The 26,467-nt window shown below is 35.3% G+C and overlaps 1 protein-coding gene across 29 annotated transcripts in view; it reads right to left on the bottom strand.

The window, feature by feature from the left end:
* DLG1 (discs large MAGUK scaffold protein 1) overlaps nt 1-26,467 on the bottom strand; it is a 274,757-nt gene that overhangs the window by 126,264 nt on the left and 122,026 nt on the right. For 18 of the 29 annotated variants that reach the window (XR_015163762.1, XR_015163766.1, XR_015163761.1 and 15 more), the window contains 2 exons: nt 20,946-21,044; nt 1,308-1,361 (listed from right to left, as the gene is read on the bottom strand). Coding sequence is in view for 23 of the 29 variants with exons in the window: in XM_086399739.1 (XP_086255865.1) it covers nt 1,308-1,361; nt 20,946-21,044 (153 nt within the window). In the remaining 6 variants the exon portion in view is untranslated. The remainder of the gene's footprint in view (nt 1-1,307; nt 1,362-20,945; nt 21,045-26,467) is intronic. The other 11 variants (XR_015163769.1, XM_086399791.1, XM_086399813.1 and 8 more) reach the window with 1 other exon arrangement.

Here is a 26,467-nt window from a genome sequence, read left to right as displayed (position 1 = left end):
TGTGGTGAAGCCCAAATAATGGGCTTGCCTGGGCAGAAAAACTGAATACTTGTTGCTACATTTTCACTGCTAGGTGAAAACAGTGCTCTGTGGACCCCTCTGGGGAGGAAGATAGTACAAGGAAATCTAAAGATGTATTCCTCTAGACAAACAGCCTTATAATCTGACTATGGATCCTGACTTATTACATATAAATAAATCTTAGCCGTAGGTACAAGGTGCTGAGCCTTGTGAGTCTTTCTAGAGAATTTCTCAACATGGGTAGTGAATGGGTTTAGAGACTTCCAACATATTCTGCTTAACAGGAAAATTAATTTTTGAATAATGTGTCATAAAAACTAAGTTTGCTGTCTGTATGTTAATCCTGCTTTTAATTTGTTGACATCTCTAAAATGCATGTGTATTTATTTTCTTTGTTGATATAGTTTTGTTAGTTCTTACATAGTAACCTTCCAGTTCAAAGGGTTTTAAAATAAAAGTATTTACCAACTCTGCCCTTAAGCAAAACATAATTTAACAAATGAACAGGGATAAAATGTGAAGAACAAAAGTACAAACAAAATTCTTCTTAAGTATTCAATATCAGTGTGAAAGGTGACACTGACTGAAGAGTACTTTTGGTTTGTATAAAGTATTATTATTTAAAGTTTTCAAAAATCTCCCCAAATTTGCTATGCCCATATAAATATACACAGAATACAAAGCCAAATAAAATATTTTAAAGTACAGATGAAAATTGACTACAGTTCAAAAATGAGAGAAAAAAGATTTTTATAATCTATTAAATTATGCACCATTTGATTTTTTTAAAATGCACAGGTGTAACTTCTACTTAAACATCTCCAAAGATACTTTAGGTGGGATGAAAAATGTTAAGATTCTGCTATTCTGGCTATTTATCTTTAGGAGAAAGAAGACTTTTTAACAAAAGTTTAGAGAGAAGGAGTAATCAATTTAAAGTTACAAAGTTATAACTGAGAACACATTCACTACAAACATAGTCACTCAATTAGACTTCAAAAATGACTCTCGGATTATATACCATTGTGTAAATGACCACTGGTGAGAGAGCCCATAGTGAAAGCTATTCATTTTAATTTAAAAATGAAATTTACTTCAACATTTCTGCTTTGTAAGTGCACGGGAAAAACAAAAAAACAAAAAGGATAGTATGTTTCATTTACTTTAACAATTACAGCTCAGTGACAGAACATCATAAGTAAAATGTATTAGAGAAAATAATGCTGTGATTTTGATATCTGTATCAAAGACTGAACAGGAAAAACTTGGTGATGAATGGAACTTACATAAGTTGATGTTTCCAAGCTGTCTGTGTTGACTAGTACTGGAGGAGGATTTGCCTTAAAGAAAGAATTGTAAACGTGTTAGGCTTAACAGGAAAATTGGCACATTACATACTAATGTTCACAAATATTAGAAGCATATGAAAGATTTGCTATTTCTTAAGTTAAAATTTTATATGAAGTTTTCATATGTTAAACAATGTATCTAGTTTCCAGCACCAATGGAAAGAATTAGATATTTAGGCAGCTATTACATTTGCTTTTGAGAAATGAATGATTATTTCTGCTACAACAGACACAATTTTGTTAAGATTTGCGAAGTTCACCAGTCTTCTAAAAAAATTCACAAATATTCTCTCATGTAACAAAAAACTCATCCCAAATTTCTTGGAAATCACTTCTTTTCTAGTCTCAAGGATCCCCTGAAGATTCCAACATTTCATCATCCAGAAAAAAAATTCTGTCTCATATTGAACTGTGTTTAAACATTGGGGGAAAGGAGCCATACAAAGAAATCCATCATAAACTTTAATTAGAAACACATTCAATGTAAAAGCCCTCAATTGTTATCAACTGCAATTACTGCTTTTCATCTGTTATTCTAGACCACTCACAGAACAATTAAGGGTCAACCACTCCCCCATCCCCCCAAAAACACAAGCAGAGTAACACAGATCTAAGTAAGTTTAGGATGAAAAAAGCTTGGTTTTCTGATTAAGCTGGAAAGTGTTTGTTATGAAGGTGCAACAAAATTTTTAAAATAAAACGCAATTATTACCAAATGAAAACCAGATCGAACATACTAGAAAACTGATGTGACTCCTCTTAAAATTTTCTTTTGTATATTTTAAAATATATAATTACCAAGTCAAATGACATTTTCAGAGAATCAAAGAAATGACTACACTTTAAATAAATTTTAAGAGATATGCTTGCGTAAATAATTGTACTGGATGCATCTAAGCTACATGAAGCAGCAAGTTAAAAATGAGTGGGGACCAAGGATTACAGTAAAGCACAGGGAACTATATTCAGCATATTAAAATAACCTAAAAATAACCTGGAAAATAATCTGAAGAAGATATATATACACATAACTAGATCACTTTGCTGTACATCTGAAACAATAAAAAATCCTGGAAAAAAAAAAAACCAAACAAACAAAATGAGTAGGGAATACTGTATTAAATACAAACATAATACTAGCTACTTTATGTGCTGCTGCTGCTGCTGCTAAGTCGCTTCAGTCGGGTCCGACTCTGTGCAACCCCATAGACGGTGGCCCACCAGGCTCCCCCGTCCCTGGGATTCTCCAGGCAAGAACACTGGAGTGGGTTGCCATTTCCTTCTCCAATGCAGGAAAGAGAAAAGTGAAAGTGAAGTCACTCAGTCGTGTCCGACTCTTAGCAACCCCATGAACTGCAGCCTACCAGGCTCCTCCATCCATGGGATTCTCCAGGCAAGAACACTGGAGTGGGTTGCCATTTCCTTCTCCAATGCATGAAGTGTGCAGACCTACCTTTAACAGTAATAGTCTATTTTCCAATGATTCAGTGAGAATCAAACCTAATACTATTTGTGAAATTGCTAAAAAATACTATTTGTGAGAGACATTTGAGATTTTATGAACATTAGGAATTAACTCATTTCCCAATGACTACTGGGGTCTCAAACTGATATTTTTAAATTAAAAAAATTAATGGTACAACTTCACCTTACTTTGCTTAAGCAATTACAGAGGAAGGCAAGAAAGAACAAGGCTATTTAAACTTACAAAAGAAGCTATAGTCCTTAAAAATTATGGCAAGAAAACCATCTGGCTTCCTCTGCTCGTTTATTACCAAAAATATGGTGGAAAAAGTTTGCTTTTACAAAAATCTAACTTATACCAAAATTATCACAACCCTAGCTGCTCATGATCACCAACTCATCATCACTGTATATGTTAGCTTTGGATTCTAGTTATATAAAAATCTGGTATTGAAATACATAAAAATTATATAAAGTGTTAAATTTCCTTCAAGATAGAATAATGACCATGAGAGATTAGGAGAAGGAGGGGTTATAGATCATATAAGTGCATGAATTGAGGACTGCTGTAGTTGGGTGATAAGTATACATGGGAGTTCACTGTACTACTCCCTTTCTATTTGAACAGTTTTGAATTTTTTCATAAACTACAGCAAAACAATTATATTGAGTCAAGTACTCAGCTTATAAGAGGTTAATAATGAAAGCAGTTGTAAAATACTATGGGTTAAAGCTGTTATTAATATATTAGCATTCATATCATAAAATTCAATTTTAAAGTTCAGTTCTGAAAAAAGAATACAGACTAGTAAAAATAATTTATAACTTCGGCTTAATGAATATGATTAGATAATTAATACATGTACAATCAGTTTATTTGTAGATGTATCTTAGAAGAATCTGAGTGAATGACCACACCTGAAGGGAAAGCATAGACTTGAAACTGAACAGAAACTCAAGTTGAGGATTAACAAGAATTTCATTCAAAACTGTCAGATTAAACAATTTGAAAAGACCTATCACAAAATGTAGTCTAAAATAAGAGCCTGTGTACATGCAGCTCAAGAGGCATGATCTGATGGCCTCAAGTTCAGCCACCAAAATAATGTTAAAAATATTTAAGACTGTGTTAGCAGGAAGAGAATTAAAACATTTACCTTAAAATACATTATACTTTTACTTACTAACTTGAGGATTTCTAAATTCTTATATTATAGAATACAGAAATGGTATCTGACAAAGTAGTAATCCATCCCTCTTAAACTTGGAGGTGGTGGGAATGAGGTAGCCCAATGGGCTTGGAGGGTACAACTCAGAAAAACACAATACCTTAACACCAAAGCCAGAACAAGTATTTAGATGGAAGAGATACAGAAACATTTGGCCGCAGAATTTGCTACTTTCAGATAGCTGAAATAAAGAGCACTAAAACAAAAAATACAGTAGCAAATTGGGCTAGTTTAAGACCTTGGTATCTGTAACTAGGATGAGAGATAGCAGAACAGATAACATGGAATTACCAGCTTTACTTAGGGAGGAAATCAAATAACAGCAACAAGACTTGAGGATAATCTATGTGAAAGTTACCTGTTGTTACTTTTTGATGACACATCAAAAAGCATGATTCTAGATCTCTCTCTACCTCACTCTACTGTTTAATGACTTTGAATATACAGGTAAATCACAAGTACTAATTATTGAAACTTATTTCTTCCATCTATAAAGAGATATGCCTTTAACCAAAAGGACTGTGTGACAACTCAGTTCAGTTCAGTCGCTCAGTCGTGTCCGACTCTTTGCAACCCCATGAATTGCAGCACACCAGGCCTCCCTGTCCATCACCAACTCCCGGAGTTCACTCAAACTCACGTCCATTGAGTCGGTGATGCCATCTAGCCATCTCACCCTCTGTCATCCCCTTTTCCTCCTGCCCCCGATCCCTCGCAGCATCAGAGTCTTTTCCAATGGGTCAACTCTTCCCATGAGGTGGCCAAAGTATTGGAGTTTCAGTTTTAGCACCATTCCTTCCAAAGAACACCCAGGGCTGATCCCCTTTAGAACAGACTGGTTGGATCTCCTTGCAGTCCAAGGGACTCTCAAGAGTCTTCTCCAACACCACAGTTCAAAACCATCAATTCTTTGGCGCTCAGCTTTCTTCACAGTCCAACTCTCATATTCATACATGACCACTGGAAAAACGATAGCCTTGACTAGACGGACCTTTGTTGGCAAAGTAATGTCTCTGCTTTTCAATATGTTATCTAGGTTGGTTATAACTTTCCTTCCAAGGAGTAAGCATCTTTTAATTTCATGGCTGCAGTCACCATCTGCAGTGATTTTGGAGCCCCCAGAAATACAGTCTGACGCTGTTTCCACTGTTTCCCCATCTATTTCCCATGAAGTGGTGGGACCGGATGCCATGATCTTCGTTTTCTGAATGTTGAGCTTTAAGCCCACTTTTTCACTCTTCTCTTTCACTTTCATCAAGAGGCTTTTTAGTTACTCACTTTCTGTCATAAGGGTGGTGTCATTTGCATATCTGAGGTTATTGATATTTCTCCCGGCAATCTTGATTCCAGCTTGTGTTTCTTCCAGTCCAGCGTTTCTCATGATGTACTCTGCATAGAAGTTAAATAAACAGGGTGACAATATACAGCCTTGACGTACTCCTTTTCCTATTTGTTACCAGTCTGTTGTTCCATGTCCAGTTCTAACTGTTGCTTTCTGACCTGCACATAGGTTTCTCAAGAGGCAGGTCAGGTGGTCTGGTATTCCATCTCTTGAAGAATTTTCCAGTTTATTGTGATCCACACAGTAAAAGGCTTTGGCATAGTCAATAAAGCAGAAATAGGTGTCTTTCTGCAACTCTCTTGCTTTTTCCATGATCCAGCAGATGTTGGCAATTTGATCCCTGGTTCCTCTGCCTTTTCTAAAACCAGCTTGAACATCTGGAAGTTCATGGTTCACATACTGCTGAAGCCTGGCTTGGAGAATTTTGAGCATTACTTTAATAGAGTGTGAGATATTAAAAACAACAAAAAACTGTTGTAAACCCCAGAAACCTATTGCTAATCCATTATACTTACTAATAGTATATACCACTGTATATGTCTCAACTTAGACAATAATAAAATCCTAAGATTCACTTAGAAATGGGGGGAGGGTGATAGGAAAGGGGCAGGATATACCAGAAACAGAAACTAACCAACCCCTAAAGAATATGACCCACGAATTAATAATAAGACTTAAGAAACACAGTTTTGATCATCCAACTTTTAGAATGTTATTTCATTAATAAAGGGCCTCATAAGTCTGCTGCTGTTAACATACTGCAGCATCCTAATCCAATTTCAGAGAACAATATTACATCTTAAAATTTTGTGTTAAAATAATTCTAAGATTCAGTTATTCAAAAACAGGCCAAAATTAGTTTAGAAAATGCTTTTATGCTGTATACTGTATTTCTCCTCCTTAGCATTTGTCGAAGTTTCATTACATTATTGGTTTAATGTTGCTCTCTTTCTCTCCTACTAAATTATAAACAAGTATTTCTCCAATAAAGAACTCAAACCCCTGAGAGTAGTACATCTCGGATTCTAATTTGGCACACACAGCATTGAAAGTTCAACGCTATCACGTTAGTGACCACTATATATATATAAGTTAAAGTGACTGTAAAAACAAATAGGATGAATTCTGGAATGATGACAGAATAACAAGTCCCACAAATTTGCTTCTCCACCTAGATGACGACTGTACTGGCAAAATGCAATTGCCAGTGTGACGTAAGTAGTTTGGAATTCTGTAGTCTATTGAGGGCTTGCAACTTCCAGAAGTTATTAGATGTCAAACTGTGGTTAATTTAGTCAATTTCAATTCTCAGCAGTGTTGCAGCTACGCAATTCCCATTCTTCATAATTTGTTCCTGCAGCAGCTGGCACAAAGCCTGCACAAGCCAGGGCAGAGTAGGGAGGAAGGGGGCAGCCAAAAAGGACCCTGTTCTTCAAATATAGGGAATCTGTGTTCTGATTGCTGCCTCTGATCACAGAGGTTTCAAAGAGGCTGCTGCTGCTGCTGTTGCTACTGCTAAGTCGCTTCAGTCGTGTCCGACTCTGTGCAACCCCATAGACGGCAGCCCACCAGGCTCCCCTGTCTCTGGGATTCTCCAGTCAAGAACACTGGAGTGGGTTGCCATTTCCTTCTCCAATGCATCAAAGTGAAAAGTCAAAGTGAAGTTGCTCAGTCGTGTCCAACTCTTAGCTACCTCATGGACAGTGGCCATTATTGCTGAGCCTCCCCCAAGTAATATAAATTCCTCCCCCTCTGGCTGAAGTGACTCCTAGATTTAAAGGGCAAGTGTCTCCTCCCATAATTTTCCCCTTTTGAGAATCAGACACTGACGATTAGAATATTCAAAAACAACCACATATATGAGGGAAATCACAAAGTCATTGTGCATACCTGGGGAAGGTGCAGGCATAGAAAAAAAATCAGAGAAGATTTTAAGGTTAACTCATAAGCTAATTTTTAGCACAAAGAGCCTACAGCAATCAAAAACCCCCAAACAAAAAAAACAGCAAACTTTAGAAAAGGGGAGAATCTGATTTCCAGAAAAATCATAAGATTCAAATGTCCAATTTCCAACAAAAAAATTCAAAAGGCATGCAAAGAAATAGGAACACATGTTCCATTCAAAGGAGGGAGAGTGAAGAAAAAAGAAACTGTCTCTGAAAAAAAGCTGGTGGCATATCTATTAGACAAATGATTTAAGGCAACCACTGTAATGATATCCAAAGAACTAAAGGACATGGTGCACAAAGTCAAGGAAAGAATGTATGAACAAAAGGGAGAAAGCAATAAAAGGCAGAAAACCTAAAGAGAAACCAAAAGGAAATTCTGAAGCTGAAAAGTAAAGTAATTGAAATGAAAAATTCACTAAAGTAGATGTGAGCAGGCAGAAGAATTAGGAAACCTGAAGACAGGATGATGTAAATTCTTAAGTCTGAGAACAGAAAGACTGAAGAAAAGTAACCAGAGTCTAAAGAGACTTGTTGGCCATCATTATTAAGCAGACCAACAAACACTGCGGGAGTCCAAGAAGAGAGAGACCAAAGGGGAAGAGAGAATATCTGAAGAAATAATGGGTAAAACATTCCCAAATTTGATGAAAGACATGAATATAAACAATCAAAGAAGCTGAAAAAACTCAAGATAGGATGAACTCGGAGAGATTCACACTCAGACACATTAAAATCAAACTGCTGAAAGACAAAGAGAAAATGGTGAAAGCAGTACAACAAAGTGACTCAATATACAAGAGCTCCTTTGAGGTCAGGAAAAACAGTGGGCTGGTATATTCAAAGTGCTCAAAGAAAAACACTGTCAATCAAGAACCCAGTAACTGGCAAAATAATCTCTCAAATATGAGGGAGAAATTATGACATTCTCAAATAAACAAAGCTGAAGGAGATCATTACTTATAGACTGGCCCTGAAAAAAATGCTAAAGCGAATCCTACATGTAGAAATGAAAGGACACAAGACAGTAACTCTAGGTGTCTGAAGAAATAAAGACCTTGGTAATAAGGATAAATACAAGGAAACGCTTTGTTATCTTAATAGTGTTTTGTAACATTACTTTTTGTTATCTATATGATTTAAGAGACTAATATTTTTTTAACTATATTTTAAAGAAGTGGACATGTTAGTCACTCAGTCATGTCTGACTCTTTGTCACCCCGTGGACAATGGCCCACCAAGATCCTCTACTCATGGGGTTTTCCAGACAAGAATACTGGAGTGGGTTGCCATGCCTGATCCTGGGTCAGGAAGATCCCTGGAGAAGGGCATGGCAACCCACCCCAGTATTCTTGCCAGGAATTTTATATTTTAAAAGTTAGTCTAAAAGTGAATTATTCATACAGAAGTGATGTCAACATCAGTAAATAACTAAAATCAGTTACTAGCCCAGAAGTTAATATTAAAATAACTTTGCTTTGTAATTTCACATTTTCTACATAATTTAAAACATGAATGCATTTAAAAATTGTTAGTTTAGGTTTTTGTACATATAATGTATAAAGTTGTAATTTTGTGACATAAACAACTGAAAGGGGTGGGGATGTAACTGTTTAAAAGGAGCAGAGTTTTCATATATCATTAAAGTTAAACTACATAAATTTAAATTTTAGTGTTTTAACTTCAGGATGTTAAATGTAATCTCCATGGTAACCACAGAGAAATTAGCTACAAATATACATAAAAAGAAAAATGAAAGGAATCTAAACATTTCACTACATATATAAAAAAATCAACCAAACAAAAAATCAGACAGTAATGCAGGAAATAAACCTGTAATAAATATAGAAAATAAATAACAAAATGACAGAAGGCTCTCCTTATCAATAATTACTTTAAATGCAAATTGCTTAAACCCTCCAATCAAAAAAAAAGCAGAATGGATAAAACCACATGACCCAACTATGTTTTCTGCAAGAGACTTCATTGAGATCCAAAGATGCAAACAGGTTGAAAGTGATAGAAAAAGATATTCCATGCAACTAGCAACTAAAAGATAGGCGTGACCATATTAATATTAGATAAAATAAAAGTTAAATTAAAAAAAGTTACAAGGGACAAAGGACATGACATATTAATAGAAGGTTTAATACAGTAAGAAAATAAAACAATTAACATTCATGTACCTAATGATATACCATCAAAATCTATGAAATAGAAAGCGACAGAATTAAAGAGAGTAAACAGTTTTACAAATAATAGTTAAAGATTTCAATGCCCTGTTCAAAATAACGTGTAAAATAGCCAGACAAAAGATAAGTACAAAAGAAAAATGACTTACATGACACAATAAACCAATCTGACCTAACAGACACATTTGAAACACTCTGCCCAACAACAGGATACGTTCTTTTCAAGTGCATTTGGATCATTTCCAGAATATACCATATGTTAGGCCACAATTACGTCTCAATAGATTTAGTAAGGAAGTTGTCATACAAAGTATGTTTTATGTCAAAAATGGATGAAGATAGTAAGCAGTAATAGAAGCAAACTGGAAAATTCACCAAGTTGTGGAAATTAAACAACATACTATTAACCAATGAATCAAATAAATACTAGAGAAAATGAGGGCAATAGTTTTTTTTAAAAGATCAACAAATTGACAAACTTTTAGTTAGATGGACTAAGGGAAAAGGAGAGAATAATAAATTATTAAAATCAGAAATGAAAGTGGGAACACTATTGTTAATTCAACAGAAACAAAAAGGATTATAGGAGTTATTATGAGCAAGTGTAAGCCAACAAACTGGATAACTTAGACAAAATGGAAAAACTCCTACCAATGCCAAATCATGAAGAGAAAATTTTAATACTTTATAGTAAGGAATTGAATCAGTAATCAAAAATCTCCTGACAAAGAAAAGCCCTTAAAATCTGACTGTTTTCCTGGTGAAATCCACCAAACATGTGAAGAACTACCATCAATTTTTTCAAATTCTGCCCCAAAATTGAAGAGGAAGGTATACTCCCCAACTTATACTTCAAAGCCAGCATTATCACTATAAGAAAACTGCACACCAATATCCCTTATGTATACTAATCCAAAAATCTCAACAAAAATTGAATTCAGCATTATACTAAGAGGTTTATATACCATGACCAAGTAGGATTTATTACTGGATTGCAAGGATGATTCAACACAGGAAAACTGATCAATGTAACATACCACATCAATAGAATAAAGAAGAAGGGGGGGGGGGGAACCCAACATGATCATCTCAATCTATGCAGGAAGTATGTGACAGTATTAAATATTTTAACTTAGAATATAAGGAAACCACCACATAATAAAGGTCATACATGAAAAACCTACAGCAAACGTACTTCCATGGTGAAAGACTGAAAACTTTCCCTCTAATATCAAAAACAAGTCAAGCTGGCCCACTTTCACAACTTCTATCCAACAAAGTATTGAAAATCAGTCAATTAAACAAATAAGAAGAAAAATTATTCAGCAGCTTCAGCTGCAAGCAACAAATTCTGGTAAATTCTCTTTTCAATTTTTATTCCATTAATAAATATTTTCTATTTCCCTGCTATGGTTTCTTAGACATACCCATCATTTAAAAGTAGACTTTTAATTTCTAAATACATGAGATTTTAAAGTATCTTTGATATTAATTTCCCACTCTGATATTATTTTCTCATTTAATGCTTTCTTCTCTTTAATCACCCTGTGTTTTTTCAGTCTTCTAACTTTATTGAAGTTTTCAATGCTAAGTCAAAGATCTCTCTTTGTAAATGTTACGTTGTATTTGAAAATATGGGGGTTATTTTCAAGTATCTTTTGATACTGATCTCTAACATAATTCTACAAGGATAAGAGAACAAACTCTGTATGATTTCAATATCTTTAGACCGCCCATTTTTTGCACCTGGTCTTATGTCTCTGGATATGTTCCAGTGTCTCCTCGTTTATAATCTATGGGAATTTGAACAGAATATGTATCCTACTGTTGTATGAAAACTGTATAAATCTTAATTATGTTGAACTGGTGAACAGTGCTTTTCAAGACTACTGCATCCTTCTACTTCTCTGTATATTCATTCTATTAATTTTTGAGACTTTGATATTGAAACTCCAACTAAAAATCTTAATTTAACTACAAAAAAATAATTGTAATATGTAGTGGAACTACATATAACCATGTTCTGTATTTTCCAAGTCTCTTGTAAATGTGTTATCATATTTCCAAAATTTTTAAAAATGGCCAAAACAAGGGGTACTCTGACCCTCCTGTTTCCCTGTAAAGCATGAAGTAAATTTCCCAAATGAAAAAAAGAAAATTATCTGTTTGCAGATAATATGATCATATATGTAGAAAACTCTGAAGGAACCACACAAAAGTCTGTTAGAACTAATAAACTTAGCAAAGTGGCAGTAAATGGTCTACACACAAAAATCAGTTGCATTCCTATATACAAACAAGCTGGAAAGAAAACAAATACAATTCAATTTACAACAGTATCAAAAAGAATAAACAGTTAGGAATGAACTTAGCCAACGAGTGAAATATCTGTGCAATGAAAACTATAACATTGCTGAAAGAAATTAAAGACAATAGTAATAAATGGAAACACATCTCCTGTTCATGACATCTTAATACTGTTAAGATGTCAATACTACCCAAAGCAATTTATAGATTTAATACAATTCCTATCAAAATAACAATGATGTCTTTTTGCAGAAAAAGGAAAACCCATCCAAAAATTCATTTGGAATCTCAAGGGACCTGAATAGACAAAATAGTCCTAAAACTGACAAAGCTAGATGACTTAAACTTAAAGGCAGCCATATGCCACTGGAATTGAATATACAGTGCAGAAATAATCCCACATATATATAGTCGAATTATTTTCAATTATTAAGGGTATAAAGACCGTTCAATGCGAACAAGACAGTCTTTTCAATACACAGTGCTGAAACACTGGATATCCAAATGCAAAATAATGAAGCCTAACACCATATACAAAAATTAATTTTAAATGGAACCATGACTTAAATAAAAGACCTAAAACTATAAAACCCTAAGAAGAATACACAAGATAAAAGCTTCACGACAGTGCATTTGGCAGTGATTCACTGGATACAACACCAAAGGCACAGGCAACAAAAGAAAATATAGACAATTTGGACTTGCTAAAAATTAAAAATTGTGTGCATCAAACGACATTATCCACAGAGTAAAAAGACAACCCACAGAACGGGAGTCAATATTTGCAAATCATGTATCTAATAAGGAACTAATATCCAGAATATACAGAGAATTTCTAAAACTCAAAAGAAACCAACAACACAATTCAAAATGGGTAAAGGATATTTCTCCAAAGAAGATATACAAAGGGCCAATAAACACATGAAAAGATGTTCAACATCACTAATCACTGGGGAGCTGAAAATCAGAACTACAATGAGATGCCACCTTATACCCATCAGTGTGACTGACAATATGAAAACAGAATAAATATAAGGAGTGTTGCTGTAGATGTGGGAAAATTGGAACCACTGTACTTCACTGGTGGGAATATAAAGTGCTACACCACTGTGGAAAATAGTTATGATGGTTCCCCTAAAAATTTAGTTACAAAATAATCTAGTTACTATACTTTCAGGTATATACTCTAAAGAACTGAAGGCAGGATCTTGAAGACATATCTATGCACCCATGTTCATAGCAGCATTATTCACAATAGCTAAAATGTGGAAGCAACTTGAGTTGTTAACTGACAAATGGATAAGCAAAGTCTGATACACACATAAAATGAGATATTATTTAGCTTTAAAAAAAAGGTATATTCTGGTGCTACATATGTATACAGCATGGATTAACCTTAAGGTCAGTATGCTAAGTGCAATCAGCTAGCCACAGACAGACATATACTGTTATGATTCACTTATCTAAGGTACTTGAGTCAAAATCATAGAGAAAGAATGTAGAATACTAGTTGCCAAGGCCTCACCTGGGAGGTGAGGGGGAGAGGGGGGAATGGGGAATTCAGTGTTTAATGGGTACAGAGTTTCAATTCTGCAAAATGAATAAAATGTTCTGCAGATGGATGATGGTGATATATAGACACCAATATGAATGTACTTAATACCACTGAACTGTAAACTTTAAAATAGTTAAGGTGGTGTAATATACATTATGTGTCTATTAACAATTAAAAAAGGAAAAAAAATGACCTCAATCTAATTAATAAAATGCATCAAACAAACACAAATTGCAGGTATTCTACAAAACAACTAGCCTGTTCTCTTGTAAAAGGCCACACACATGAAAGACTGTGGCACTACTTTAGATTAAAGTAGATTCATGAACACTAACTGTGGTCTTGGATGGGACAAAGGAGCTGTTTTTGTTTTTCATATAAAGAACATTACTAGGCTACTGGTAAAAGAGAATTATGGTCTGTAGTATTATGTTGCTTCTCTTGTGGCTCAGATGGTAAAGAATACACATGCAACGCAGGAGATCTGGGTTCAATCCCTGGGTTGGGAAGATCCCCTGGTGAAGCTACCCACTGCTACCCACTCCAGTATTCTGGTCTGGAGAATTCCATGGACAAAGGAGCCTGGCAGGCTAGCTAACTTTCTGCTTTAGATCACTATATTATAGCAATATTTTTCTTTCTCAGAAAGACATTTAGTATCATATTATCATATTTACCCATATGATATTTAGGGTAAGGAGACATGAGTAAAACTTCCTTTTAACTGGTATACAAAAAAAAATCATACTCAATTATATAAGAAGAGAAATGATGAAGAAGATGTGGTAGGCAAAAATTTTAACAATTGGGGGAGACATAGGTATATGAAATTTTTGTACAATTCTTGCAACTCTTTTTAAGTGTGAAATAATTTGAAAATAACACAAAAACAAACAAACCAAAAAATCCAAGACACAAACAGAATAGCGGCACTGCAGTCAAGTGATAGTGTGTGGTTAAAAAAGGTCCATCAAGGTAATCCAAATATATTATTTTATTTAAGATCACTACTAAAGTGAAAATGTAACAAGCCATGCTTTAGATTATACTAATGATCAAATCATTTAAGGGTCAACACTCATATGTTCTGTGAAACCTGCACTGTCCAAAAGCAACAGGATACTCTATATACACCTCTAACCTTAATTCCTCTCATGTCATGTGGGAGTTATCTGCTCTCTCTTGCATGAACAGATAGTAGGCTCTCAGAGGAAAAGAACAATGTTATATTTATTTTTATATTTACATGACTGGAACAGTAACAAACAATTAACAAAAAACAATGTCTCCAAAGCGTCTGAGTATGAACATAGACTTTTCATACAAACATAAAATTAGCTATAAAGCATTTCAATAATACTTTCATTACATGATAGCTCCTCAGAACTGGTTTTAAAAAAAAGGTCTAAAGAATCTAGTTTTAAAGAAAAGTATTTACTCTGGGTGTATATTTAATAGGCTAGTATCTTAGAGATTATATCATCAGTAGGAAGAACTAGCATCTGTTACACAATTGCTATGTGCTCAGTTTCTATGTGGTTGGAGAAACCGAGGCTATGAGAAACTGAATAATGTTCCCACCATCACACAACCAGGAAAAGGCGAGGCCAGGAACTGGTAGAGTAAAGTTCACTATAAAGTCCAGGTTCTTTCTGCAACTTCAAAAGCCATACAAAATCAATACACAGAAAACACTTGCATTACTATATATTAACAATGAAAAATAAGAAAAAGAAGTTAAGGAGTCAATCCCATTCACCAGTGCAACAAAAAGAATTAAATATCTAGGAATAAACTTACCTAAGAAGACAAAAGAACTGTATACAGAAAATTATACAACACTGATGAAAGAAATCAAATATGACATAAACAGATGGAGAGAGATTGCACATTTCGGGGTAGGAACAATCAATATTGTGAAAATGACTACACTACCAAATGCAATCTACAGATTTAATGTGATCCTTACCAAATTACCACAGCATTTTTCACAAACTAGAACAAAAAATTTCACTAATCATATGGAAACACAAAAGACCCCAAATAGCCAAAGCAGTTTTGAGAAAGAAGAATGGAGCTGGAGGAATCAACTTTCCTGACTTCAGATTATATTACAAAGCTACAGTCATCAAGACAGTATGGTATGGGCACAGAAACAGAAATACAGACCAATGGAACAAGACAGAAAGCCCAGAAATAAACCCATGCACCTATGGATACCTTATTTCTAACAAAGGAGGCAAGAATATACAATGGGGCAAAGAAAGCCTCTTCAATAAGTGGTGCTGGGAAAACTGGACAGCTACATGTAAAAGAATGAAATTAGAACACTTCCTAACACCACACACAAAGATAAACTCAAAATGGATTAAAGACTTAAATGTAAGACCAGGAACTATAAAACTCTTACAGGAAGACATAGGCAGAACACTCAATGACATAAATCAAAGCAAGATCCTCTATGACCCACCTTCTAGACTAATGGGAATAAAAATGAAAGTAAATAATTGGGACTTGATTAAACTCAAAAGCTTTTGCAGAGCAAAGGAAACTATAAGCTAGGTGAAAAGGCAACCCTCGCAATGAGAGAAAATAATAGCAAATGAAACAACTGACAAAAGATTAATTTCCAAAATATACAGGCAGCTCATACAACTCAATACCAGAAAAACAAACAACCCAATCAAAAAGTAGGAAAAAGACCTAAATAGACATTTCTCCAAAGAAGACATACAGATGGCTAACAAACACATGAAAACATGCTCAGTATCACTCATTATTAGAGAAATGCAAATCAAAATTACAATGAGACATCAACTTATACCGGTCAGAATGGCAATCATCAAAAAGTCTACAAACAATACATGCTGGAGAGGGTGTGGAGAAAAGGGAACCCTCTTTCACTGTTGGTGGGAATGTAAATTGATACAGTCACTGTGGAAGACAGTATGGAGATTCCTTAAAAAACTAGGAATGATATGACCGAGCAATGCCACTGCTGGGCATATACCCTAAGAAGAAGTGAAGTCGCTCAGTCGTGTCCGACTCTTTGCGACCGCATGGACTATAGCCTATCAGGCTCCTCTGTCCATGGGATTTTCCAGGCAAGAGTGCTGGAGTGGATTGCCATTTCTTTCTCCAGGGGATCGTTCAGACCCAGGAATAGAACCCGGGTCTCCCGCATTGCAGGTAGACGCTTTACCGTCTGAGCCAGGACCCAATCGAAGGACACCAAAACTGAAAAAGACACATGTACCCCAATGTTCACTGCAGCACTATTTACAATAGCTAGAACACGGAAGCAACCTAGATGTCCATCAACAGATGAATGGATAAAGAAATTCTGGTACATATACACAATGGAATATTACTCAGCCATAAAAAGGAACAATTTGAGTCAGTTCTAATGAGGTGGATGAAACTAGAGCCTATTATACAGAATGAAGTAAGTCAGAAAGATAAAGATAAATATTGTATTCAGTTCAGTTCAGTCACTCAGTCCTGTCCGACTCTTTGTGACCCCATGAATTGCAGCACGCCAGGCCTCCCTGTCCATCACCAACTCCTGGAGTTTACCCAAACTCATGTCCATCCATCCATCTCATCCTCTGTCGGCCCCTTCTCCTCCTGCCCCCAATCCCTCCCAGCATCAGAATCTTTTCCAATGAGTCAACTCTTCGCATGAGGTGGCCAAAGTACTGGAGTTTCAGCTTTAGCATCAGTCCTTCCAATGAGTACCTAGGACTGATCTCCTTTAGAACGGACTGGTTGGATCTCCTTGCAGTCCAAGGGACTCTCAAGAGTCTTCTCCAACACCACAATTGAAAAGCATCAGTTCTTCTGCACTCAGCTTTCTTCACAGTCCAACTCTCACATCCATATGTGACCACTGGAAAAACCATAGCCTTGACTAGACGAACCTTTGTTGGCAAAGTAATGTGTCTGCTTTTCAATATGCTATCTAGGTTGGTCATAACTTTTCTTCCAAGGATTAACCGTCTTCTAATTTCATGGCTGCAGTCACCATCTGCAGTGATTTTGGAGCCCCCAAAAATAAAGTCTGACACTGTTTCCACTGTTTCCCCATCTATTTCCCATGAAGTGATGGGACTGGATACCATGATCTTCGTTTTCTGAATGTTGAGCTTTAAGCCAACTTTTTCATTCTCCTCTTTCACTTTCATCAAGAGGCTTTTGAGTTCCTCTTCACTTTCTGCCATAAGAGTGGTGTCATCTGCATATCTGAGGTTATTGATATTTCTCCTGGCAATCTTGATTCCAGCTTGTGCTTCTTCCAGCCCAGCATTTCTCATGAGGTACTCTGCATAGAAGTTAAATAAGCAGGGTGACAATATACAGCCCTGACATACTCCTTTTCCTATTTGGAACCAGTCTGTTCCATGTCCAGTTCTAACTGTTGCTTCCTGACCTGCATATAGGTTTCTCAAGAGGCAGGTCAGGTGGTCTGGTATTCTCATCTCTTTCAGAATTTTCCAGAGTTTATTGTGATCCACACAGTCAAAGGCTGTGGCATAGTCAATAAAGCAGAAATAGGTGTCTTTCTGGAACTCTCTTGCTTTTCCCATGATCCAGCGGATGTTGGCAATTTGATCTCTGGTTCCTCTGCCTACTAACACATATATATAGAATCTAGAAAGATGGTATTAAAGAATTTATTTGCAGGGCAGCAATGGAGAAACAGACATAGAAAACAGACTTATGGACAAGGGCAGAGGGGAGGAGAGTGTAAGATGTATGGAGAGAGTAACATGGAAACTTACATTACTGTATGTAAAATAAATAGCCAATGGGAATTTGCTGTATGTCTCAGGAATCTCAAATAGGGGCTCTCTATCAATCTAAAGAGGTGGAATGGGGAGGAGATGGAAGGGACATTCAAGAGGGAGGGGATGTATGTATACCAATGGCTGATTTATGTTGAAGCTTGACAGAAAACAACAAAATCCTGTAAAGCAATTATCCTTGAATAAATAAATAAAAGCCATTCAATGTATCTCTGTACCACTCTAAATAGTAAGCATAATTTTCATATTTCATAAAATTTAAATGACATGATCAATATAAAAGTACTCTGAAAGTTTAAAGTTCTAAAAATAATATAAGACAATATTTTAAAAATTTATCATCTTTCTAGCTATCTGTCCTCAAACTCACTTTCAAATAGAGAGGTGTTAGCCCCCATTTTTAATAGATGAAGGGAGTATAAAACTCAGAGAGGTTAAACAATTTGAGTCACAAAGCAGGACTAGACTCTAAATCTTAAATCTTCTGTTTCTATTTCTATTATCTCCTGATGCATCCAAAGTATAAAGTAGTAGATCTTTAGAAGAAAAACTGTATTTATTTAAAATGTTAAAATCAAGTTATATATAAGATATGGATTTAAAAATTCATTTGGGGACAAATATTTTAATCACTTTTATTAATTTTATAATGTATATGTTATACTCAATTACTCAGGTATACATACACTTATTCTGCAAAATGAGGCACACCCACAGCCTTCTCATGTAAAACAAAACGAATTATTAAACTATTCAACATAAACTTTTGTAAGTATATTTAAAACCTAAAATGAGGTTGCTGCTGCTACTGCTAAGTCGCTTCAGTCATGTCTGACTCTGTGCGACCCCACAGACGGCAGCCCACCAGGCTGCCTTATTAATAAGCCTCTCCTGTTCGTTTTTAAACTTGTTCCTTGGTTTACTGTCTCAAGCAAATATGAAGTAACACTAATGATACAAATAGCCAAGATCAAGTGCCAGCTGCATATGCATATTATTCTTTCAATCACTGTAAAACATCTCAAGTAAGTACTACTATCATCATCAGTGTTAACAGGTGAGTAACGAGATCAAGGTTAAGTAAACTGCTCAATTATACAGCTAGTAAGTGGTAGGAAAGTGAAAAAGTATTAGTTGCTCAGTCATGTCTGACTCTTTGACCCCATGGACTATAGCCTGTCAGGCTCCTCTGTCCATGAAATTGTCCAGGCAAGAATACTGGAGAGGGCAGGATGTGGTAGAACTAGAATTCTAAACCAGATCAATCTGAGTTCTTTATTTATAATTACAAGGTTATGCAATCTCTAAACAATTTTCAAGTGCAGTGTGATACTGAGCTAGGGACACTTGGAATAAATAAGAGAACTTCTGAACAGGAGAGGACTGATTCCTAACTGAATATAAGAGCAGAAATTACTTCAAAATTTCAAAGGGTTTTAGAAAACTATTATGACATCAAAAGACAAACTGAGGTGACATGACTAGAATAAACTTTCAAGTCTCCTACTTCAAAACATACTGTGCTACTAAATCCTAGTTACTTTGAAGAATGTTACATTATTACAATAACCCTTTGTCTATGTAGAATTATATTTTATAATTTATAAATTCAATTTCTCTTTGCACTGTACAGAAAATATCCATCTGGATTTATCTATTCAATTCTTGGCAGTTTCATAATTTGACTTTTTGTGATTTTCATAAGTTTTATTGTAATACCTATATTTCCCCCTAGAATCTTATTTTGTATAATGTTCTGATTTTCACTTTTTAAGAGAGGAGAAGGGCACTGAGATGAGAACAATGAAAGGTGATAACCCATTTTTCCCCCTAATAGGACTTATTTTGACACAGCAAAAAACACCATTTTTACTAGATTTTATGCTACAGGTCAATAATAGTAAAATTACCTAAAGATCCATTTGTTTACACATTAAAATGAGATAATGACCTTTGGTATGAAAGATCTCAATTATCCTACTTACTAATACCACTGTGATTTTACCTTTGGATAACTCTGTTGGTAGTGTAGTTATTTATTCTCTTAACAAGCCATCCCTTGAACTATTAAAGCTCTGAAAGCTACAAATATTCAGATTCTCTGACATTTGGCTATTATCTCATTGTGTTTTTTGGCTGTTACACGTTAACTTAAAAAGATAAACTCATGATTTCAGAGTATTTTTACATTTACAGAAAAGTTGCAAAGATACCATAAAGAGCTCCCAAATACTTTATATACATCAGCTATTATTTTTCAATAATAAATGTGAAGTATGTTATCCTATCAAATGACAGAAAGATTGAGTATTTCCAAAGAAGATCAACATATACTGGAGAACAAAATGCTATATATAAAAGGACACATATAGTACAAAATTAGGAGGGATAATTATTTTTACTATCTGTAGAAAATAAAATTTCCCAAAGCAAATACATTTTAAAATTGTTTTGAACAGACTTATATGTATAAAAGGCATGATAACAAATCTAAGGAGGTTCCATATGATGAAGTTGAGAATGTATCTTTTTTGTAGATAACCTAATAAAATGGCAAATATTGAACCCATCTTATATTAAATCCCAGATATTTAACTCCCTAAAAATATCATTTAAAGTCCAAAGTGTATTACCAAATCTAACAAAGAAACAGTTGAAATGATCTGAAAAGAATACAAATGAAACCATTAAGAACAAATAAAAGTTTTATAAAGAAAAAAGAAACTAATAAAAACCTGTGGTATGATGGGTAGGATGACAGTATTCTCAGCAGGGACTGGCAGGACAGGGATCACAGGGACAGTGGGAGAAGAGGGAGATACAGCTTCTGTTGGCTAAAAATCATCAATGACAAAAAATCAGGAAAAATATAAAATAAAAGGGAAACATATAACAGAAAGTTTTGTCCAAAGATAAATTATAGTTTTCAGAAATAACTAAAATAGGTAAAATAATATATTACTTCAATTTAAATGAGAAAATGCTCTTAGAAGTAATTATACCACCAATAATAATTTTAATGACTCTAGTTAAAATAAGTGACTACTCTTTAGATGTTTAAATGAAAATAATAAAATATAATGATTTAACAATACTCCTCCACTGGGAGATAAGACACTTGCTTCACAGACTACAAATATTTTTATAGCATTCAGGATATATTTGACCACTTGCTTACTTGCATTCAAAGAATCAATTACTCTCATGATTAATTCAATTATTTTTTAAAAAGATGTAAATGGAACACAGGGTGTCTTGTAAAAGTACCAATCTCTGTTACCTGGATTAAATCATAAATATTTGCTGTACCAATGACATATTCTATACAAGAATTATTAACCTCATATCCTATACAAAATCTGGAAATTAACTGATGACCTAAATATAAGCATTAAAACCACAAAATTCTTAGAACATAGGGATAAATCTGGATATAACAATGGATTCTTAAATACGGTATCAAAAGCAGAAGTAAAAAAAAATTAGACTGTATCAGAATTCAAACCTTTTGTGAAGCAAATGGCATTATCAAGAAAGGGGAAAAGAACATATAGAATGGGAGAAAATCTTGCAAACTGTACATCTGATGATGGTTTCACATGAAGAACAGATAAAGAACTCACCATAAAAAGACAATTAAAAAATGGGCAAAGGACCTGGAACAGACATTTTCCAAAGAGGATACACATATGCACCCCAAAGTTCATAGCAACACTACAATAGCCAGGACATGGAAGCAATCTAAATGTCCATCAACGGATGAATAGATAAAGAAGATGTGGCACATATATACAATAGGCTATTACTCAGCCATAGAAAAGAACAAAACTGGGTCATTTGTAGAGATGTGGATGGACCTAGAGCCTGTCATATAGAGTGAAGTAAGTCAGAAAAAGAAAGTAAGTATCATATTTAATGCATATATGTAGAATCTAGAAAAATGGTACAGATGAACCTATCTGCAGGGCACAAATAAGAGACACAGACGTAGGGAACAGGCAGATGTATGGACATGGAGTGAGGTGGCGTGGTAGTGGGATGAACTGGGAGATTGGGAATGACATACACTGACGTGTAACACAAAAAGTGGGAACCTGCAGTATAGCACAGGGAGCTCAGCTCGGTGCACGTGGTGACCCATAAAGATGGAATGGGGAGTGGGTGAGGGGGAGGTTCAAGAGGGAGGGGGGATATGTATAAATATAGCTGATTCACTTCATTGTACAGAAGAAACTATTACAACATTTAAAAGCAACAAACCCCCCCCCCAAAAAAAAAACAATAAGCACATGAAAATCTATTCAATAATTATTATTCATTAGGGAAATGTAAATCAAAGTAACAATGACATATTACTTCATACTACTAGGAGGCAATAATAAAAAAGTAAAAACAAAAACAGAAAGTAACAAATGTTGGCAAGGATATGCAGAAATTGGAATCATCAAAAACTGCTGGTGGGAATGGAAAATGGTGCTGCCACTATGGAAAGCAGTTTGGTTTGGAAGTCCTTCAAAAAAACTACCCCTAGGATTACCATATGACCCACCGATTCTACTCCTGGGTAAATACTTAAAAGAGCTGAAAACCGGGGCTTGAATACTTTACCCTAGTGTTCAGTGATGCATTATCCACAATAGCCAAAAGGTGGCAACAACTCAAGAGTACCCATCAACAGATACAGAGATACAAAACATGGTGTGTGTACCTACACACACAATGGATAGTCATTAAGCCATAAAAAAGGGATAAAATTCTGATATATGTCACAACATGGACAAACCTTGAAAACATTATGTTAAGTGAAATTAACCAGATACAAAAGGTCAATATTTTGTGATTCCACTTATATTTAGAATAGGTAAATTCATGTAAAGTAGATTAGAAGTTACCAGGGGCAAGAGAGAGAGGAACGTAAGGAGTTTACTGCTTAGTAGTTACAAAGTAAGTTTGAGATAGTGAAAAGGTGTTGGAAGTAGATGGTGGTAAAAGCTGCTCAATACTGGAAATGTAACTGATGCCACAGAATTGTGCAGTTAAAATTGGTTAAAATGGCAAATCTTATGTTAGATATACTTTATCACAATTAAAAACCTCAAAAATATTTTAATGCAGGAAAGCAGGTCCCTTCACAGTGCTGTTGGATATATAACTTCATACAAACTTTACAAAAAGCAATCTAATAGCTTTAAAAATGTTGAACTCTTTGACTTAGTAATTCTGTTAGTCTATCTTGAGGGAAGCCTGGCATGCTGCAGTCCATGGGGTCGCAAAGAGTTGGACATGACTGAGTGACTGAACTGTATTCTAAGGGAATATTTAAAAAGCAAATGTCTTAATATTCAATATATTCTTTTGAACATTGTATTTGGGAAAATGCAAAATATCCTAAATATAAGGTGTTGGAATGGTTGTACAAATAATAATAATTTCATAAGGTTAAATACTATGCCCTGGAGATGGGCACAGCAACCCACTCCAGTATTCTTGCCTGGAGAATTGCATGGACAGAGGGGCCTGGTGGGCTACAGTCCATGGGGTCGCAAAGAGTCAGACATGACTGAAGCGACTTAGCATGCAAATACTATGCATCGATTAATAATCACCTGTAAGAACAGTCTGTAAGTCATATAGGATATTGCCTATGGCATGGCATTAACTAAAAAAGGGAAGATAAAAATTTTATTTAAAAAATGCAAAGACATGTTTGATAAGTTAACCTCTGAGGACAGGATTATGAATGGTTTTTCCCCCGCCTCTATTTTGAATTCTACTTTTCCAGTTGTCGACAATGGATAGATAGTGATGCTGTAATGCATGCTGACGGATGGAAGATGTATTCCTATTAAGAGAAAAACAATTATAATATTTTACCATCTCATTTTCTAGAAAATAAACTGAAAATGCATTTCACATTAACTGTTCAAAAAGATACTAAAAATTTCAATGATTTTTATAAGATCATTAGAGTTGAAGAAGCTAGGGATAAAGTTTACCCCTTTATTTTACAACTGAGCTTAAGCTCATAGAAGTTAATGTGAGGAACGAGGAAAAGATCTGCTAGACTATTGTTATCTGGATATCCTGTTGCTGCTGCTAAGTTGCTTCAGTCGTGTCCGACTCTGTGCGATCCCATAGACAGCAGCCCACCAGGCTCCCCCGTCCCTGGGATTCTCCAGGCAAGAACACTGGAGTGGGTTGGCATTTCCTTCTCCAAAGCATGAAAGTGAAAAGTGAAAGCAAAGTCGTTCAGTCATGTCCGACTCTTCGTGACCCCATGGACTGCAGCCTATCAGACTCCTCCGTCCATGGGATTTTCCAGGCAAGAGTACTGGAGTGGGGTGCCATAGAAAGAGATTTTAAGCCATTAGATTTTGTTTCCTGTTTTCTTTCTTTATAATATTACCAATTTAAATGAGTTCTCTGTTTTGAAAGATGGAAAAGTTACAGAGATGGACAATGGTGATGGCTGCACAACACCATGAATATATTTATTGACACTGAATTAACTGTACTTAAGTATACTAAGAAAGGTTAAAACAGTAAAATTTTGTTACATATATTTTATCACAATTAAAAATAAATTAGGAATAAAGTCTCTGTCTGTCTTACTTGGGATTCCAGACACTATTAATATACATTGTTCCTATAGGGGAAAAAAAAAGTTGAATTCCATATTATGAACTTAAAATAAATAATTTAAATACTAACAATTTTCAATGGAATACTTATAACTTTTTTAAAATGTTTGAAAAACCCAAGAGATTCTGACTCCTAATTTTATGACAAAGAGAAAAAGATAGTTTTAAAACAATTTAAGTGAAGTAAGTCAGACAGGGAAGACAAATACTACATGATTTCACCAAACAAACAAACAAACCAAATGAAAACATAGATAGAAAACACAGACTCATAGATACAGAGAACAAATGCACAGATGCCAAAAACGGAGTGAGTTGGGGGGGGTGGACAAAACAGGTGAAGGAAATTAAGAGGTATAAACCTTTAGTTATGTAAGTCACAGGGACGTAATATACAGCACAAAAAGTAAGGTCAGTAATATCATAAAACTTTGTATGTGGAGAGATGGTTACCAGACTTACTGTGGTGATCATTTCATGATGCATGCAAATATCAAATCATTTAGTACACTCAAAACCAACATAATATTGTTCATCAACTATACTTCAATTATTCTAGAAAACTACTGCTGAATCAACTGAATATACATATGGAAAATGAAATGAACCCTTACCCTACTACCTTACACCATATGTAAAATTCCAGATGGTTTACTGTCATATTAACAGAAGCACAAAAATTAGATTTCTAGAAGGCAGCAATGATAGAATATAATCAGGATCTTGATGTAGGCAAGCACAGGTTGTTGAAGTCAGCAGAGTGAGGCAGCAGCATCCGTGCGCAGGGAGTGGATGGGTGCACAGTGATGCTGGAGTCTAAGCAGGATGAAGAGGGTATCGCATGTGGGCAGGCAGTGGCAGCAGCCTGGTATTTTTGTTGGATCCCAAGTGTGACAGAGTATCTGTGTGGCAGTAGCAGTAGTCTGGCATGAAGTATAGAGGCCTCAGTGGAACAAGATGGGGATATCTCTTTGATCTTGAGCAGGGTAGGAAGGATGTCCACTAAGAGCATCAACAGTGATAGGAGGTTGCTGACATACCTGAGACTTGATCCAATAAGTAAATATATAAAGGATAGTGGGAGCAAGGGTCCTCACATCAGAAAATGGAGTTGCAAACATGGAAAGGGAGAAAATCAACATGAAATCTATGGTTCTAGACTAGATTTGGAGGCACTCGTATGACAGCATGGTTTTCAATATATATAGACAAATACAGAAATAAATATGTGTGTTTACATATACATATGTACCCTTGCTCTGTCTACAGAGAACATCTGGGAGCAGTAACACCTCAATAGCATGAAAATACCTAGCACTCAGATCTTGGCTTATAAAAATCCATTCTCTAATTTTTTAAAAAAGGAATCTTTGGAGAAATGACTCCAGAGCTAGAGCCTAGAACTTTCTGCCTCTGCCAGAAAATAAGGAGGTGCTCAAAGAATTAATGAGGCATGACAAAGGACACAGAAGTCAGCTTGCTGGGGCTCTTATCAGTTACATTGGGAACAATGTGAGACTCAGATAACAATAATGATGGCATAAAGTGAAGTTGTGTCCGACTTTTTGCAACCCCGTGGACTGTAGCCCACCAGGCTCCTCCGTCCCTGGGATTCT

The sequence above is a fragment of the Bos grunniens genome, chromosome 1, assembly GCF_055505025.1.
Source record: "Bos grunniens cultivar Pamir isolate PY7600 chromosome 1, Bosgru_T2T1.0, whole genome shotgun sequence".
Taxonomy (NCBI): Eukaryota; Metazoa; Chordata; class Mammalia; order Artiodactyla; family Bovidae; genus Bos; species Bos grunniens.
This window is presented reverse-complemented; position numbering and strand designations above follow the sequence as displayed.